General features: G+C 36.2%; 1 protein-coding gene across 2 annotated transcripts in view; it reads right to left on the bottom strand.

Annotated features, from left to right (window-relative positions):
• wscd2 (WSC domain containing 2) overlaps positions 1-19165 on the bottom strand; it is a 96232-nt gene that overhangs the window by 32026 nt on the left and 45041 nt on the right. For both annotated transcript variants that reach the window (XM_053480918.1, XM_053480917.1), the window contains one exon: positions 11968-12567. In XM_053480918.1, coding sequence (XP_053336893.1) covers positions 11968-12265 — 298 coding nt within the window. In that variant the 5' untranslated portion in view covers positions 12266-12567. The remainder of the gene's footprint in view (positions 1-11967; positions 12568-19165) is intronic.

Raw genomic sequence — 19165 nt, 5'->3', positions numbered from 1 at the left:
GTAATTTGATTACATTACTGATAATTTCATGTAAAAAGTAATCAGATTACTAATTATTTTACTTTCAAGTTACTTTGAAAACATCTGTAATGGCGTGTCGCTCCTCACTCACTTCGTAGGCTCCCTACGTGCCCCATATGTGCTGACCGTTATAACAATAAAATGTAAAACTACAAAGCTCTCCGACAATAGAGCACATGCTCGTTAACTAATGCTGCCGAACAAAACTTGATTTTTAAATGCATTTTGATTAATTTTTAAACAGTACATTTGTAACGTAATGTTATTGACATTGGTAACTGTAATCAAATTGCATGCATTTAAAATGTAATGCGTTACATTACTGCATTATCAGGAAAAGTAATTGGATTACAGTAACACATTATACCCAACTCTGGAAAAACAAACATACATTTTTACAAATTCTGCCTCACAATTGCCACCTCAATTGAAGAATGACCAGTTCTGCAAAAATAAATAAATAAATAAAAAAATTCGCTTGCCCGCCTTCACATGCAGATGAACCTGAGTGAAGTTCATATGCATAAAGTCATGGGTGAGCGAGTTTGGTCACATAAGCATTTCTGGAAGAATGGTTGAAATTTCCCATGAGTCTGGGGCAATTCAACATGACACCACCAGAGAGCGCCCTGCAACTGATTCTAAGAAAATCTTGTTCCTATTTAAGCACTATATTAATTCATGCTCATGATTTGTGCATGTTCTTTATCTCTGTGTACGCTCTGTATTTCTCACTGGATTCTGTTGATATTTTTCTCTAAATCCAGCTATTAACATTAATATGATTGTGTTTCTTGTCTATGACCCTGGCCTTTTTATTGTTATTAAAAAAGCAAATAGACTTCTTCTTTTCCCTCGTGTTTTTCTTCTCTCTCTTGCAATTAATGAGACCTGCGGCTTGTCGTGTGACTGAGAAATGAAAGTGCAAACTCCTCTGTCGTTAAACTGACTCTCACACACGTGTCAGGACAATTGCTGACCATGGCAAATATTACATGTTAAATAAAAATTGCTCAGCAGAACATTACTTACAGCAAAGATCCTTCATATTCTTTCTTTGTGTGTTAAACAACAATAGCCTTAGATTACAAAGCATGTCTGTCATAAACGTCCTTAGACACGATAACTCAATTAAAACAAATACTTCATTATAAACCAGTCACTTACTGTATGTCACTTACAGCTGGACTGTCTGACGTAATTGGATTTAGAAAAAACAATGCACAATTTCCAATTCACATGCAGCATACAGTATATCAGAATTCATATTATAGTAATATAAAAAATAGAAAAGCTACAAATGGAAATTCCATAAGACATACTGTTTTTTTTAAATTATCATTTACTGGGGGTGCTGTTTTGAATAAAACAAACAAGTTAATGTACCATTTATGAAACCAGTTTCCAGTGTCAGCACATCATTTCCAAACACACACAATGTGATGAGAATCCACCGGATTGGGACTAAACAGCTGTGAGTGCATAAGAAAATCACTTGTTAGTGAGATTAATCTGATATAGGGAGAAATACTGAAAAAATATGGAGTATAAAGATTGAACTTTAGAGCAACGGAAGCAGTTTGTATGGTCTGATAATTTAAGTTGTCAGCACATTAAGCGATGCACCCATCATGCATAATGGCGACTGTACAACCTCCTGGAGGCAGTGTTATGATCTGGGGTTGCTTCAGGTAGGTTCAGCAACATGCTGTGGCAATAAAACTAAAGTCATGACCTGAATTTACTGAATGACCAGGTTATCACATCTATGGAGATTTTCTTCTCAGATATCCCAGGCATATTCCAGTAACCGAAGTGTAATAGAGTGGAGCATTAGGAATTATTTTCACACATGAACTGGCCACATTGTGTGAGCAAAGCTAAAGGTGATTAAATGAAATCTTAGTGTGTGTGAATTTTTTTGGCCAGGTAGTGTATTAGCGACTCAGGACTTAGCAGTGGGAGCTAGCACCTTCTCGGTTCAGGGTTCGAACCTTGCTTCCAGTCTTCGTGCATGGAGTTTGCATGTTCTCCTTATGATTGGTAGGTTTTCTACTCATAGTGCAAAGGCATACATTACTGTGCAAAAGACTTGACACCCCCACCTTATGTCTTCATATTTTGCTTTAAAAAAGTCAGATCTACTTGTTTTAACAAAGTCTTGAGAAATATCTTTCCAGGATTCATCAAGGACTTTTTGGCTCTTCATTTTCTCAGTCCAGTCCCTGTACTTGACCAGTTTCAAAGGAAGGTTTGTGTGTGTTAAGCCACATAGTGACTTATGAATAATTCAAGCATAAAAAACATCTAACTTAAGGCATAAACCAATGAGCAGATGATGACAAATATGACAAGTATGCTTAGATACTTTGCAGCCTGTTGCAGTAAAAATTCTGTTTCTATTTCTTTAATATTAATCTACATCATTTAATTGAAATAAATGTGAAAGAAGGAGGGGTGGCTCAAGACTTTTGTGCAGTAATGACACTTGCTTTTGCCTTTTTTTGAGGATTTCCTGGAAATTGACTATACGAGCGAGGCATGTGCACTAAAACCAAGCATGGGAGACGATTACCCACAATCCCTCAGCGTAAGAGAGAAGGAAAGGAAAACCATTGGCTCAATTGTGATTGTGTGATGCTCAACAGACAAAGCGTATATGTACTACTCGTAGTGCAAAACAGGGCTCGTTTATTAAGTTAAAATTTATTAAAAGATTTATTACATTTATTAACATTTGCAGGCCAAGTTACTTGCATCCCTCCTACACACATGCACAATATAATGCAATATACTGGGCTTTGGACATTTTATACATTTACTGAGACACAGAAATATATTGTATATAATTTTAAATATTGGTATCTGGTGCATTGCAGTGTTTTTTTTTTGTACAATACACATGAGCTACCTCCCTGATTTGTTATATGAATGTTGTAGAACCGCAGTCCGTTTGTATCTGTGGAAATGCGTAACTCGAATGATTGTGAGGGAGAGAGTCAGACAAAAAAGTTTATACACACTTTAGAAGGAGAAAAACTTGTATAAATATTTTAATATTAATTTTATTGCTACACGTTATACATTGCTATATATATGATAATATTATGATAATAATATGATAATTTATCATATACATCATACTATTTTTCTTTTCTTGAAGTGTGTATTATAATGCGTTTGTTGGAAAAACACATACTGATCACCAATCAGCTCCTATTCTGTCCCTCAGGGGGAAAGGACATGCAATACAGACAATGTGAGTTTTAATATTGTGAGTTATTGAAGTTGTGGCCACAAGGAGGCAGAGAGGAGGCAGTGAACTCTGAGGCAATTATAGATATATATTTTCTTAAATGTCACCCTAGGTAGACCCTGTCGGGAGAACGGCATGATGATAAATGATCTTCTGGTCTGTAATTTAAGCGTGTGTATTATTCAAACTCATGGATAATATATAAAGCGTATTAAGATCCAATATCGGACATTTTCATCCACACTAAGTATGAGGCTAAGTATGAGACAGCATGGCCTTTCTTGGAGCCGTTGATAAATGTGACATTTCTGTAAGAACATGAGGCAGATTTTAATTTTGCTTTGCATAATGACATTATTGTGCTTCATAAATTATATTGAGCTGTGTGATGTGCCTGAGAGGCAACACAGGAATCACTGTTTGGATTCAGGAAATATTTATGAATATAATTTGTTTAGTGTTACAGCACTGCAAGAAACTAAAGTAAAAACCTGCGGGCCTGAGTCCAGGGCACGATTTGAATTTTTTCAATTATTATTATACTTTTTTTTTTTTTACTGAGCTTGGAAAAGTACTGGCTCAAAGTAATGAGTCAAGCCTAATTTTAAAGCTGACAGTGCAGCCATCCTGTTTTTTTAATTAGAGGTTAACTGTAGATGACATCTCCCATATGTCTTGGGAGAACCAGTGGAATGAGACTAAACGTTTACCATCCAGAGCCATCTGTTCTGAATGCTTAAGCCTTATTAAGAATCATTGTAATGAAAAGAGATGGGTACAACTTCTTGTTTTTTGTTGTTGTTTTTTTGGCTTCTGTCTGAGGATTTGCAACTGTTGCACTCATGGATTTAAGAACCAGCCTGGCTTAATTAGAAAATGAATTTCGATGGCAGTGTTCCAAGAAGTGCATAAAGGTCATCTAACTGAACAGGGAAAAAAAGTTTAAAAAGAGTATTACCCTGACTGAGCCAAAATCAAATTAGGTAAAGAATATTAAATGTCCTAGGTAAATCTGCAGACAGTCTCTGACCCTCTCTGTATGGAGCGTATTACATGGTTATTAAATACCATGCGTCCTGTTACATAAAATGAGTAGAATTCAAGTGGTAGAGACAGAAGACATCTGCGGTATAAGCACTTTCTTAGAATCAAAGGTCATCATGGTAAGTTTTCAGGATGAATGGTTTTGTTTTCTTAGAATCGGCACAAGTTGCATGTTTTACAATTTGTCTTATTAATGTCACAAATCAGAAAAAAACTAATAAACGAGGGAATGTAACCCAAAAAAAAAAAAACAACTGTAACCAAAAATAAGTGATATCAGGAACACGTCATGTTCTTTATAATAAAATACAAGGAGTGTTCGAGTTAAACCAGAGCTTGTGATGAAATTTGTGTCAGAATTAAGGTATAAAATCAATTGACATTACCAGAAGACTTCAAGCAGAGTACAGGTAGTCCCCAACTTGCGAACATTCGAGTTAAGAATTTTCGCAGATACGAACAGACAGTGGTTTTACTTCCGGTTCAATCATGGAAGTCGCTCACATGTATTGTACCAAAAATAGACACTGTAGTGCAATAGATACCAATATTTACACTTACAATATTATTAGTGTGTAAGAGAATGTATAAACTACCTAAAGTCCAGAATATTGTATGTGAGTGTGTGGGGTTGATAGAGGGGGGGCTGGATAAGGTGCGGGAGAAATGAGTAGGACTTACCGGTTCTGTCCTGTAAACCTGTCCTAATGGTGAATAACTCTTAATTTTGGAAAATCCAAAACAAAAGAGATTTCACAGTCCAATAAAGTGGAAAACATCTCGGAGACAAAATGGCGTCTGGGATTCCCCTTGCAATTTAAATGCACAGAAACATTTGTGGGAGATTCATTTTCTTAGTTTCGATTACAGGTATTGGTCACATGATGGCAGTGTGGGAAAAGCTTTACATTGTACATAAGACTTACTTTGCTGGACTTAAGAACTAATCAAAATTACAAACCTGCTCCCGGAACGAAACACATTCGTAAATCACGGATGCAATTTGCAAGGTGCAAACGCTTTAAAGAAGGTTGTACGTCTGTATAATCCAGGTATAAGCAGGGCATTATGTTAAGAAATAAAGGCTACTTTTAGTTTTATAACAGTGTTCTGTTATTCTGTACAATAAAGTCCTGGTTTGACCCGAACTCCCATCATATGTTAATGCTGACTAGCATTAACAGACTTGCTGTTATGGAACATGCTTATTGGATAACTGAGTTGATCTGTGATCTGTACAGATGGCTTCTTAAAGTTCAGTGTGCGTGTGAAACATGGATTAAATGTACAGTTTTGGGCCTCAAAAAAACTTTTTTTATGCATGCGCATGTACGATATTTCCGTACACACCCAAGCCTCTCACGCTCTGTGCTCACAAGAGTTGCCAGATTATATATATATATATATATATATATATATATATATATATATACATAGTGTATAATATTGCACTTAAACAACTATTGGGTATTTTAAGATTGATAAAAAAAAATTACATTTTAAATATTATCTTTTTTTGTTGTTGTTGATCAAAAAAATTATTCGATATGAGATTCAAAAACCATGATACAATTAGAACCCTAAGTTTTCTGATCCTTTGCATCCCTGGAGAACACTGAAATCACCTATGCTTTTATTAATTAATGTTCTATAACAGCCACACTTTAAATTTTTTATCTTCTACACAACAGGAGAGGGGCAATACAAAAAAATCACAACAAACAGCAGGGATACCAAAAATCATAAAATAAATGATAATTTTTTTGTACCTTATGGTCATTCTCTCTCTCTTTCTCTCTCTCTCTCTCTCTCTCTCTCTCTCTCTCTCTCACACACACACACACACACACAGACACATACACATTATGGTTGCCATGGGGATGCACTGTAGCCTATAATTCATTCTTGCTGCATAACTAAAATGATGGTTGTGGTTCTATTGCAGCTCTAATGTATACTTATAATAGACATAATATTAAGAGCTAATGCCCATCTGCCAACAAATCAGAGATTTTCCGTGGCCATTTTAAAAACAGTATTTTGGGATAGAGCTAAGAGATATTCTATCACAGAAAACAGAATGTACAGATAAAATCAAGGTGTTTATGGCTTCTAATGTAAACAGGAAAACAGAAACCTACAATCTAAGTAAAGACAGAGATAGGTTTAGGAGAGACCACAGAGGCATGTAACAGGCCCCCTCTAGTTTGTAATGCACCAGGTAATGTGGGTCAAGTAGCATTTTAATTTTATAATGCACTAATTTAATGACTTGGCCTACAAGACTACATAAGCAACAACTATCCCAATCATATTAAAATAAATTCTATTAAGCCGACCACTCCACCTCTGGGACAGCGCCAGATGTGATTTTTTTTATTTATTATTATTTCTAGAAAAGTCCCAGCTGCGCACAGCAATTTGGTTGAAAATATATATTAATCTGTCCACCCTACATCGCATATAGTATGCAATCACAAGCTCTAAGATAATTAAATAAAAGCGTGAAGAGACGTCTGTTCTCTAATCTCATTAACTGCAACAGAAAACGCTATCGGAATAAATCAGGGTTCATAAGCAATGGTAGCACTTCAACTGAATCAAAGTCATTATTAGCTGATACACTGGGACATTAACGTACGGTATAGCCAAACAGTTAATGTTCCGTGATTTAGTGCTTCAATATACATTACTGTGCAAAAGTCTAGATTCCCCCTCTTAGTTCTTATTTTGCTTCCATAGAGACATACTTTTCTTGTATAGTTAATGTAATGTAATGTGTTCCCTGGCCTCCCAAAGGACTTATTTTCAGTCTTTTCGGGAGGTTAAGACTTTTGTACAGTACTGTATATTAATATAAAAAAACAGACAAATGAAAAGACATGAAATATTTTAAGGATCTTGAAGGCTTGCCACAAATAGGGCTACATCTGAAATAAGCAAAAGTGAAAACAAATACAGAACATCGAAACAGGAAGTAAGAAATTTCCTAGATAGCACAATAATGACAAAACAAAGAAACAGTAGTGTACACAAAGAGACAGGTAAGCTAATTAATAATTAACATGAAACACTTTCTCACTCATCATTTATTCTGCTTTAATCCTGTATACAGGGTCACAGGGGTCTGGAGCCTATACCAGGATACTTAGGGCACAAGGCGGGGTATACGCTGGACAGGGTGCCAGGGCAAACACATACACACTCATTTACACACTACAGGCAAACCGGAAACGTCAATTACCCTAATCCGGAAACCGGAGTACCCAGAGGAAACTTACCAAGCATAGGGAGAACATGCAAACTCCGTGCTCACAGACCCGAAAACTGAAGGTGCAAGGCGACAGTTCTAACCACTAAGCCACCAGGCCGCCACATGAAATGGGCCAGGGGTAGCTCAGTGGTTAAGGCATTGGACTACGGTTCGGAAGATCCCAGGTTCAAACCCCACAACCACCAAGTTGCCACTGTTGGGTCCTTGAGCAAGGCCCTTAACCCTCAACTGCTCAGATGTAAATGTAAAAAAAATTTAAAATGTAAGTCGCTCTTGATAAGAGCGTCTGCCTAAATGTAAATGAATATACAGTAACCTGAAAAAAACCTGAAACCAAAACACATGGTGCTATCCCATAAGGAAACCTTGACATAAGTATTTAAACCTGTTTCAGCATGACAACACCCACGATATGAACAGAAGTATCAACTGCACCCCAGGTTTCCTCACCCAACATCATAGTCCACAGATTTCATTAATATACTTGCAGAGAATTGGGATGATCCCATAGAATCTAGTGAAAAGACTTTGCAGAAGAGTGGAGATTATTACAACAGCTAAGGTGAAATACATCTATATTTTGATGTTTAAAAACTTACATGGGTGTGATGGTCAGGTTTTACTTTGGGTCATAGTGTTTAAACCCTTAACTGGAAATAACAGCCGCAGAAGATTATCCCATCTCCACCAACTTAACTGTTGGCAGTATACTTTCTGGTCGGTAACAATTTTTTAAAATATTATAAATAGCAGCTTGGGATCTGGGGTGGTACCCAGAAATCATAAACTTGCAGTTGTGTAGCCTTTGTTTAAAAAAAACCTAATCTTGATCCGTCTGTGTTGTCTAATTACAGACCAATCTCCAAGCAAACCATTTCTGTCTAAGATTCTGGAGAAGATAGTTTATACACAACTAATAAGTTATTTTGGTGAGCATGGAATTCTTGAGGTTGAATTGTCAAAACTTAAACCTGTTTTGTCGTTAGGCTTCTTTAGGCTGTAATGCTCTGTATTGTAGGGTTTCACAGGCAGCATTACGTACATCGGCTACAGCTGATTCAAAACTGTCCTGCTATTAACGTCTACATGTAAAACAGAACATATCTCTTCAGTTCTGGCTTCTTTTCATTGGCTTCTGGTACAGTACCGAATTAATTAAAAAATTCTCTTGGTCACATTTAAATGTTTACATGGCCTTGCCCTGCTCTACCTCTCAGATCTGCTTTAGCCCTATGCTCCATCCAGATGGTATCTAAGACCAAATGCATGCTCAGGGGTGATCGGGAGTTCTCTGTGGCGGCACCCAAATTGTGTAATGAACTACCATTGACCATTCGTGAGGTCACATCACTGAGGGTGTTTAAGTCCAATCTTAAAACTCACATGTTTTCTCTGGCATTTAAACCAACATGAGATGTTGATTTTACATATTGTTTTGATTAAATATGTGTGTGATGTGATTTTAATTATGTTCCTTTTTTATATAATTTTATAAAATGTATTTGTTTTTATTATCATTATTTTGTTCTTATTTTATTTTATTTATTTTAGTAGATTGTTATATTATTGTATTATTTATGTGAAGCACTTTGGGGCATTCTTGTTGTTAAAGGGCTATACAAATAAAGATGAGTTGAGTTAAGTTGAGTTCTTGTCCCCAGGTAATGAAGAGTGCTTCATCATTCCAGAGAAGACATTTACACTGCTTCTTTGTCTAGGTGTGCTTTACCACTCTGCACTGTTCACCAGTTGGCATTGTGCATAATGATTTTATGTTCACTTGCAGCTGCACAACCATGGGAAACCATTTCAAGATCCTTCCACTTCGCTTCCATTTCAAAAGCAATAACAGCTAACTGGGGCAAATGTCATCCTAGAGAACTGTGTATAAATTAACTGAGCTCAGTACGACCAATTCTACTGCCAGTGTTTGTCCATGCAGGTTCCATGGCTATGTTCTTGATTTTATGCACCTACAGTATTAGCAATTGGTATGAAAACACAATTAGGTGGAGTGCCCACATTCTTTTGGCAGTGTAATATATAATTAAATACTTTCATTTACAACTATTAAGAATAATGGGCGCCCAGTGAAGGGGTAGCCCAGTGTTTAAGGCGTTGAACTACTGATCAAATAGTCCCAAAGTCAAACCCCAGCACCACCAAGTGCCTACTGCTGAACCCATTAAAGGCTTATACAGTATGCGTCAAGAGATAAAAGGAAGTAATTTTGTATACGGGTGTCTGCCAAATGTTGTAAATGTAAATAGGATTCTAAATGCATTGCAATTAATGCATTTAAAACCTTTCTTGAGTGGCTTGTGGTGAAAATTTCCATCTCAATGTTTTCAACCATTTCATCCAGCAGCTTCAATGTGTTCCAGACGCACTGTCACCTAGGTCGAGGCCAGGGTCACTCTGTGTCAGCGTAGAACAGAAACATCTTCAGCCTTCCATGCAATGTTACAGTATGTCTGCCTCCATGTACAAACTCCATTTATTTCTCTATATAATCCCCGGCTACACTAATGCACTTATCTCATCTTGGATGATAGAAAGTTTTCTAGGTACGGCCGTAAGTTGGCGACAATTTATCCGTCTATTTTCAGGGACCAGACATTCCATTCGCTAAATGTTCATGGAAACGGCTGTAGTGGGTTCCCGAGCCACCTCGTCCAGGATCATCATTCACAGAACACACAGCCTTCCTTAAAACACTGCGGCTAAGAGTCTCTCTACCGTACTATTCTTGAATGTCTTATGCAATTCACCACACATTTCATCACAAGTCCAGGTTTGACATGAACGACCCCCGTACATCCTTCTATATATATACTATAAAGCCATGAGTCGTCTCTTTGTTATCTTTCCCCCATCAGTATAGTGTCCAGCATGAGGCTGCAGCGCTGCCAACCTCAGTCTAGCAATTAAGCTTGTTCCAGAGAGGCTGGCACAAACACTGCTCTTTCCATTAAACACAGTGAAAGAGAGCCATGTTCAGTTTTCTCCCTAGACACTGAGAATGAGAGAGACGAGTGAGTAGCAATTACCAAGTCTGTGCTCGGTCATTACCGTGTAAAAGCAATTGACAAAATATACGTGACCTCGCTGTTTACGCGATTAACGAGCTAATTAGCCTTTTTCTTAAAATGGTTCCAGGACTCAAACTTCACTAGCTAATCATATTTCATTTTAGAGTTTATATTTGTGAAGGAGTAAAAAAATACATGGCGTGCTGTTATGGCAAAATAATTAACATAAAAAGCGTCAAAATAAATGAAAAAACTATGATATTATAGCAAATAATGTATCATTTGTTATAATGTCTATTTGAAGCCTACACTTTAGTCAAATAATTTATTTCCAGAATTATAAGTGAAAGCCTTTAAATAGGCTTAATCTTAAATGTTTCCTTATTTATTTATATACATAATCCAATATAAAGAATTATTTTTTGAATTTGCTTAAATATTAGAATATTTCTACTTGCTAAGATTTGCTCAGGTATTGCATTGTGAACACAAGTAGGAAATTACACCTGCGTGAAACAGCGTTATCGAAAACTGTTCCTGCTTTTCTATGGATTTGATAGTCTGGATTTTACCCAAAGGCAATTCAAAGCTTAGCAATGTAAGACAGGGCTTAGACCTTATTTATTTCATTTTCTAAATGTCAAGCCTGACTCAAACAATACACTGAGGCATTTAATAAATGCTAAGCTTCTGTGTCATTGTTGCAAAAAAAAATATTTCATGGAACTTTGTTTTCACCTTCATATTATAGAGTGATTTTTTGACATGAATTTGACAAAGATTGATTTTTTTTTTCTTTGAGGGTCAAACAAAGTGAAACAACAAAAGAAAACAGAAACTTCTACGAATTTCACACAAAAAAAATTAATACTAAGTATGCATTATTTTTTTTTATCCATAACCTGCAATTATTATTATTATTATTATTATTATTATTGAATTGGATGAGTTCAGGTTGTTTTGTCTCTGTAACAAGAATAGAACATAAATAGAATTTTAAGAAATGTAAGAAATTTTTACATTTAAAAAATGAAAATAAAATGTTTTATTCTAAAATAACTACACTTTTTTCCCCTTTAAATCTCTTATTTATATAATATACTTATACACATGCACATGGTATCAGATTTTAGGTGTTCATTACAAAGAACATGAAGGATTGGTGTATTTTAAAACTGTTGTTGCGATTATATTGCGGTTTGATCCAAAGACTTCATAGTTCTGTAGAATATCATTGGGTGAATTGGTTTAATTATAAACAGAAAAGGCGTTATTAATGTATTTGGTAATGAAACATGTTGATGTGTTGGTGTATTGGTGATAAGACGGATGAACTGTACCTCTACCCTCCTCAGTCTCTTTGCTGTTCCTTGCATTTGCCCAGGCGAGTCCGAACCTTCGCGTGGTTCGTGTGTCCTTAAACGCCCTCCTGACTGTACCCAAGCCATCAGCGGACGTAGACGCGGCCGCCTCAACCGATGCTAGGGGGCCGTGTCCACCCCTGGAACCCGAATCTCCCGAGAAGCCAGAGTGAAGGAAGACGAGACTGCCAGCTGTGAGGTAGAGGAGGATGAAGGAGAAGAAACGCACAGGCTTGCGGCGGAAATAGCGCTGGATCTTCAGCAAGGGCCGGGCCATGGCCTCCAGGCTCAGGAACCGACATGAAAAAGTTCTACCAGCCAGTTCGTTCTCTAAAAATAGCCGCTTGAAAGGTTTCTTCCACAGCTCCAACGACTGATGCTGCTATGAGTGGACATTGAAGGCTTTAAACCGGCGATGTGCGAACGAACAAAAAGTCAACTCCGGCACTTTTTCTCTGGCATTGTGTGGGTGTGTGTGGACGCCATGTTTTGAAAGACGAGACGAAAGGCGATAGCACTTTCCCTGACGCTATCTTTCTCTTGAGGTCTCTTTCCCACCGAGCCTGCCGTCAATCAAGCCTAAAAAGAAGAAAAGAAAAACAGACAGAAGAAGTAAAAAGAGAGCACGTAAGAACAGCCAAGTACTCTGGAGAGCATTTGTTTAGTCACTTTGCCAAAGGCAGTTAATTCAGATTCCTTTTCACAGACAGATATCTGATTTTCTCTTAGTAATCTAAAGGGTAAAAGAGACGCACCAGACCTCGTAGGTCCTAAAAGCACAGACTTTTAGAGCAGTGTGAAATTTTAAGAAAATTACCACTATTTTAAAATACAAACCTAGAACAATCAACATTGATGATAAACTTTTCTGGCATAAGCTTTTTCCTTAAAATTCCTAGACTGCATGTTTTATGCAAAAGAGGCAGCAGAAGCACTGAGCTCTAGATAATAAATTGCATCAGTACTGAAAATATGGAACGAGATGAGAAATTTCTTCTCTTATTATCAATTAACGAAGAGATATCATTGGAAATTAAGAGATTTGGTCAGAATCAGTAGCAATATACAGCAGTATTAAGATGACACATGCCATGTTTTATAATTCTCCCAGTGAACAAAACAGGTAGTGCTGATTAAAATCAGCAGCTCAAGTTAAGGAATGAAAAAATATGTGCCTGGACGTTTTGTTCTGAAGCCAGGGTGTCAAATCTGCACAAAAATGGCTAAACAAAGTAAACTTTCAGATAAATCGTGAATGTCTGTGGTAAATTTCTGTATGAAATGACAACCTTTGAGGTAGCGATCAAGCAGGGATGGTCTGAGTGAGTGAGACCAGTGTACTGCAGATGTCTTTTTAAGTCTCTGTCCAGCTCTATCCAGCCGGTTTTGAAGAATGAAGGACTTCATATTAAACACTTATTGTTGTACTGTATGGAAATGTCATTGCATAAAAAGCTTTATGAAAAATTGAAAATGCCACTAAAACATTTTAATTAATTTTTGTCTCAACCTTATTTGCCACCAATGTGTTTTTATACTGTAGATGTCCATGAAGAAATTTTCAAAATTGCCATGTGTATGCTTAGCTCAGATTATGCTTATCATTTCATAGGCTCATATTCAAAAACTAATACCGTCTGTATAGATTGTAATTTCCTGTTTACAATTAAAACTGTAAAAGGATTTTGATTTAGAGTAGAGGGGAGAGAAAGAAAGATGTTATATTACATGTTAACTAATACAGTAAGTCCCTGACTTGTGAACAAGTTCCGTTCCAGGAGCACATTCGTAAGTCGGATTCGTCCGCAAATCAGAACAAAATGAGTCTTATACATCTTTGACAGGAATATACAAAGTAAAGAATTAAAAAAACAAACACACAGGTTTGGTGTTTTGGTTCCGCATTATACTCCCCCAAGACGATCTAAAATATCCAAAATATATTTTTATAAAAATATCCAAATAGCAAGAGGAATCCCGGTGAAGTAGCAGGGTCAACTGACCTTGTTTTAAGGATACCCGGGAATACAAGAATGCTATCTGTTTACTGTGCGCTTAAATGGGCACTATTTAGTTTCAGAGCTGTTTTGGACATTTAAGTCTGTCTTGTTGAAGATTTTACAAAATTAGGATTATTCACCATCGGGACAGCTTTATAAAACATCCATTTTCCATCATTGGCTCGTGGACTGATTCGTTGAAACCGGTGAGATCTACTCATTTCTCCCGCAACCCCACACCCCACATTTTATACATTCATTTACACACTGAAAATATTGTATATAATTGTGAATATTGGTATCTGGAGCGCTGCAGCGTCAGTTTTTGAGCTACTTCCACGCTTTGTTCGCAACTACAATGCTATGTTAGTAGATCCGCAGTCCATTTGTGTCTGTGGAAATTCATAACTCGAATGTTTGTAAATTGAGGATTTACTGTATGGAGATTTTGCCAAATTAACGTTTTTTCTAGTATGACATCATAATATATACTGATATCATATACTTATAAAATTTCCTGTTTTAATAGGAAACGCATGATTCTTGTTTTTGATATCAGTCCACTTTCTATCCTTGCTCTTTTTCCTTTTTTTTATGAAAGCATGTGCTTGTTTTAAAAAAAGAAATGATGAGGCAACCTTGGAGGTGTGAACTACATGCAGGTAATTTGCACGCCTGTGCATAACTCAACCTTAAGCTGAATATGGGGAGATTTATGTAAATGTGGATTGTGAAATTGTGTTATACATTGACAGGTTTTATGTCAGATGCCCTACCTGATGCGAATCTCCAATGCGCATGCAGAGTAATACATTATTATTATTATTATTATTATTATTATTATTATTAATATTAATATTATTTGTAGAGTCATAAAGGAAGAAGATGGTTGTTTTTCTCCCTTTTTGTCGATCATCACCATATTGGTCACATACAGTACCGATAGTCACTAACAGATATTGATCATGTCTAGTGTTTATGGCTGATTTTGAGCAAAGAGAGAAAGTTAGCCATAGAGAGAAAAAGTGGTCTAACCCTAAGGGAGGTGGACTCTCTATTTCATTTAATCACACAGCACTCGTTTGTTAATTAAAAGATCTCATCAGCTTCACATTCTGCGTAACGAGATCTCTGTAACTGGTTCAATTCCTCAGCTTTCTGTTAAACACAATCCATCCAGTTTGAATTAGCCTTAAGTACTGTATGTGCTCACTCTAGTATGTTTACATTGAGACTAGCAAATTATTAATGAGTAATTCATACTGGATAGTTCATGGCAGTAAAGGCTCCTTAAAACTAAACACGCTTGTATCTATGCAGATGTGTTTCACCCAGTTGAGCTTGTCTGTTTAGCGTGTGTTTCGTTGTTAGGATTTTGTTTTCAATATACTGTAAATGGATCATGTTAAGAGCAGATGGAGATGATGTAGGTTTATCCTTCATTCTCTCCTCGTCGCAAATGCTGCAGTGTCAAGGTCGCATGCACACGCACATAGACACACACACACAAAAAGAAAAACACACACAGAGTGGCTGTTAGGGACTAACTACTTAATCAGACTTCCCTGCTACAAGGACAGAGGAACTTTCAATAACAACTTCACCCCCCCCCACCGTCTCTCTCTCTCTCTCTCTCTCTCTCTCTCTTTGTGCTTACTTAAGCATCTAAAGCCCTAATTTACTGACTAAACAAAACGTGTTAACTTGTTTGTATAATCAGATAAACTGCACATTAGTGTGCATGCACAATTAGTTCAGGTGATTTACAAAACCTAGCATCATGTACTGTAATTGTGTTGTGTCTGACTATCTCAGGTGAAACTAAAACCTGCCACAAAATCACACAAAAACTATGTGCGAGTATAATGTAGGCATTAAAAACAGTATGAAAAACTGATCAGAAAAAAATACAATAGAAAAATTAAATAAAACTATTTCTTAAATTAATATGTAAAGAAATACTTTTCCCAGGTTTTTGGTAAACGTTTAGCATGAAGCTAACTTTATATGGTCTTTATAATTTTATAATTTATAAAGTTTATAACAACTTTATAATTTAAAAGTGAAATTTCTCATTGAGAATATATTTTTTAATGCTTTTATGAAAATGGGCCATAAATAACAGAAAAAGGCTTATATGCAAATGTAATACATATCCACTGTGTTTTGACCTGTGTGGGTAATTAAGTAAAAACAAAATAAAATAAAATATAGTTATAACAATAATAATAGTAATAATAATAAAAGTTCTGCGCATGGAGTTTGCATGTTCTTCCTGTGACTGGTGGGTTTTTTTCAGGTACGCCTTTTAGATTAGGCTAATTGGTGTTCTCAAATTAACATAGTGTGTGCAATGTGTGAGTGTGTGTGTGTATTTGTGCTGTGTGATAGATTGGCACCCTGTTCATGGTGTACCACACTGTGTGCCCAAAGTCTCCTAGAATAGTCTTTACACCCCCATGTACATGATAAGCAGTATAAAGAATTAATTAAATGGAGAATAATAATAATAATAATAATAATAATAATAATAATAATAATAATAATTTCTGTTTTGAAATAAAACATTAACACAGATTTAATTGCATCATTTTATATAAGATGATGATGAAATCATATAAATGTATTGTTGTGAGTGACAAATGCTCATATTTATCATTTGAACTTTCTCCCACATTTATCTTCGTTCCCCTTCAGGCCCAAATTTGAGGATCTGTGCACAACACACATTTACATTCAAAGTCACATTTAGATTCAAATTCCCACAATGTAAGCTCTATTATATATGCTGCACAGCTGGATTCTTTCCTAGCAAGATTATGAGGTCTGAAAAGCCTGTGTATTTTTCTCAAGCTTACTCAGTACAATTCCTATGAAATTAACATTCCAATCCAGTCCCATGTCTCATGCTGCACATACTGTAGTAAAGCATTTGAGTATAGAATTGAGCATGAAGACTTCAGCATGCACAAAAGGTCTTCACAGTCTAATTCCACAACACACTTTATATTCCCAGGGCGAATTAATTAAAGTGGCATGTTCTGTTGTTTGCAAATTTTTAAATCAAATTCATTCAAAAGACAAAAACAATGAAATATATTGTTTCAATATTCATTACAATTAAACATTCTGTGTAGTTTAAACACAAGCATTAAGCTTCTCTCCAAACCATGATTTAAAAGTTTCATCAAAAAAATAAGCATGATGATTTCACAGCCATTCACGAGCCGATTATGTTGCTGCGGCAGGAAGCAGTGACTATAGCACTAAATTCATTTAGTTTAATCATGTGTGGGAATGTCACCAGTACTGACATTACTACAGAAAGTCCTGAGTCCTGACTAAGTGCTAATTAATATGGACGTATTTTTAGTCAATTAACTTTTCATTAAAATTGTATTATGACATTTATTTTTTAAATAAATGCTTTACAAAAAAATGTAAGAAAAGCAAACAGTACCAGGCAATTCATGTATCATGAATTCATGACCACACTGTTCACATGAAGTTGGTTTATTCACACTTGTCGACTGGCTTTTCAGTGTATGGAAAAAAATAGATTTTTGTGTCTTTGCGTATAATAATTATAATAATAATAATAATAATAATAATAATAATAATTATTATTATTATTATAATTATAAGCCCTGTGTATTTAATAGTTATTTGCCCATCAATACATCTATTCCCCTTATGCTGTATTGGGTCACAGGGATCCAAAGCCCACCACAGGAAACTTAGGACACAAGCCAGGGTGTGGGGGTCGCCGACCTATCGCCAGGAATAAGCACCCACAAACACTCAAACCCCAATCATAACTATGGGCCTACTGTGCATGTCTTTGGGAGGAAACCTGGGTACCCAGAGGAAACCCATAAAGCACAGGAAGAACATGAAAACTCCACCCAAAAAGTCCAAGGGCAAAAGTCAAACCCTGCAGGAGGCTGAAGATGTCAGTACCAAACACTAAGCCAAATTATTTTGCTATTCAATTTAAGTTAGTATGAATAATGGGATGAGGTCAGGACAGTGTTTTTTTTCCCCATCAGCAGTTCCTAAGAACAAATCTACAGGATGCAGGGGAAATACTGAAGAAGGGTAGGAAATCTTTCTATTGTTTATGTACAATAGGACCAACAGACAGGTACAACAGAAAAAGTCAAAGTGCAATACTACGATCCTAAGCTTTTACTCATCCTTCCAAAAAATTGCATTAAAAATATATCTTTATGCTCAGCCCAGAGTATACATGAGACAAAATGTATCTGTTGCTTTTTTTTAAAGGTGTAATATATTGAAAACTTGTTTTGCTCACTAAAATGAAAAGAAGGTCAGTGGGTCTGATATGCAATGCTTTGAGGAAGTGAGCGTTTGCAGAACAAAGGAAGTGAGTCAAAGAATAAAGGAGTCACATGGGGTCGGAACGAGAGAAGTAAATGCCAAAGACATAATTACAATCTTTTGAAGTACTGTAAATGCAAAAGACTAAAAAATTAAACAGGCACGTGCAGCAGCATGAGAGTTCACTGCAATCTATACCATCCTTAATTATCTCATACTCATACACACACACACATTTATTATGGAAATTTTAATTTGTAAATGGATGTTTTTTTTATGTCATTTGAATAACAAAAAATAATAATTCTTTGTATTATTTATAGTCATTACTGCCCAGTTTATCTATTGTAGTTACATTGAATGTTGTTAGTCTTTCGGCTTCTTCCTGCATGGGGTCACCACAACGAACCATCCGATCCACATACACACTTGGCACAGGTTTAACCCCGAATAGCCTTCTATCAAATGTGGTAATGTAATACATTTTCATACATGCATCTGTGTTTAGGGCCCAAACTCAATGACCGGGTACACCAGAAAAACACGTCCAGCCATAAAGTTGCCTTACACTTATACCATATTCACACATTCACATCAGCATCCAGAGGTCTTAGAGATCTTAGCGTACTCAAAAGTTACAGAGGTTGTGCGATGGCACAGGTGCTTGGGCCCGCTCGTTGTTTGCTTGCAACTATGTTTTATAACGACCTTGGTATAACGATCACACACGCACTCTAAAACAAACCGCTCGGAAATTAGAACGCAAATGGCGTGAAACTAAATTGTTAGTTTTCCAAATAGCATGGAAGGAGAGCATCCTGAACTATAGAAGAGCT

This window comes from Clarias gariepinus, chromosome 21 (assembly GCF_024256425.1).
Source record: "Clarias gariepinus isolate MV-2021 ecotype Netherlands chromosome 21, CGAR_prim_01v2, whole genome shotgun sequence".
NCBI classification, from domain to species: domain Eukaryota; kingdom Metazoa; phylum Chordata; class Actinopteri; order Siluriformes; family Clariidae; genus Clarias; species Clarias gariepinus.
The sequence above is the reverse complement of the archived record's forward strand: the minus strand, read 5'-3'. Positions and strand labels throughout refer to the sequence as shown.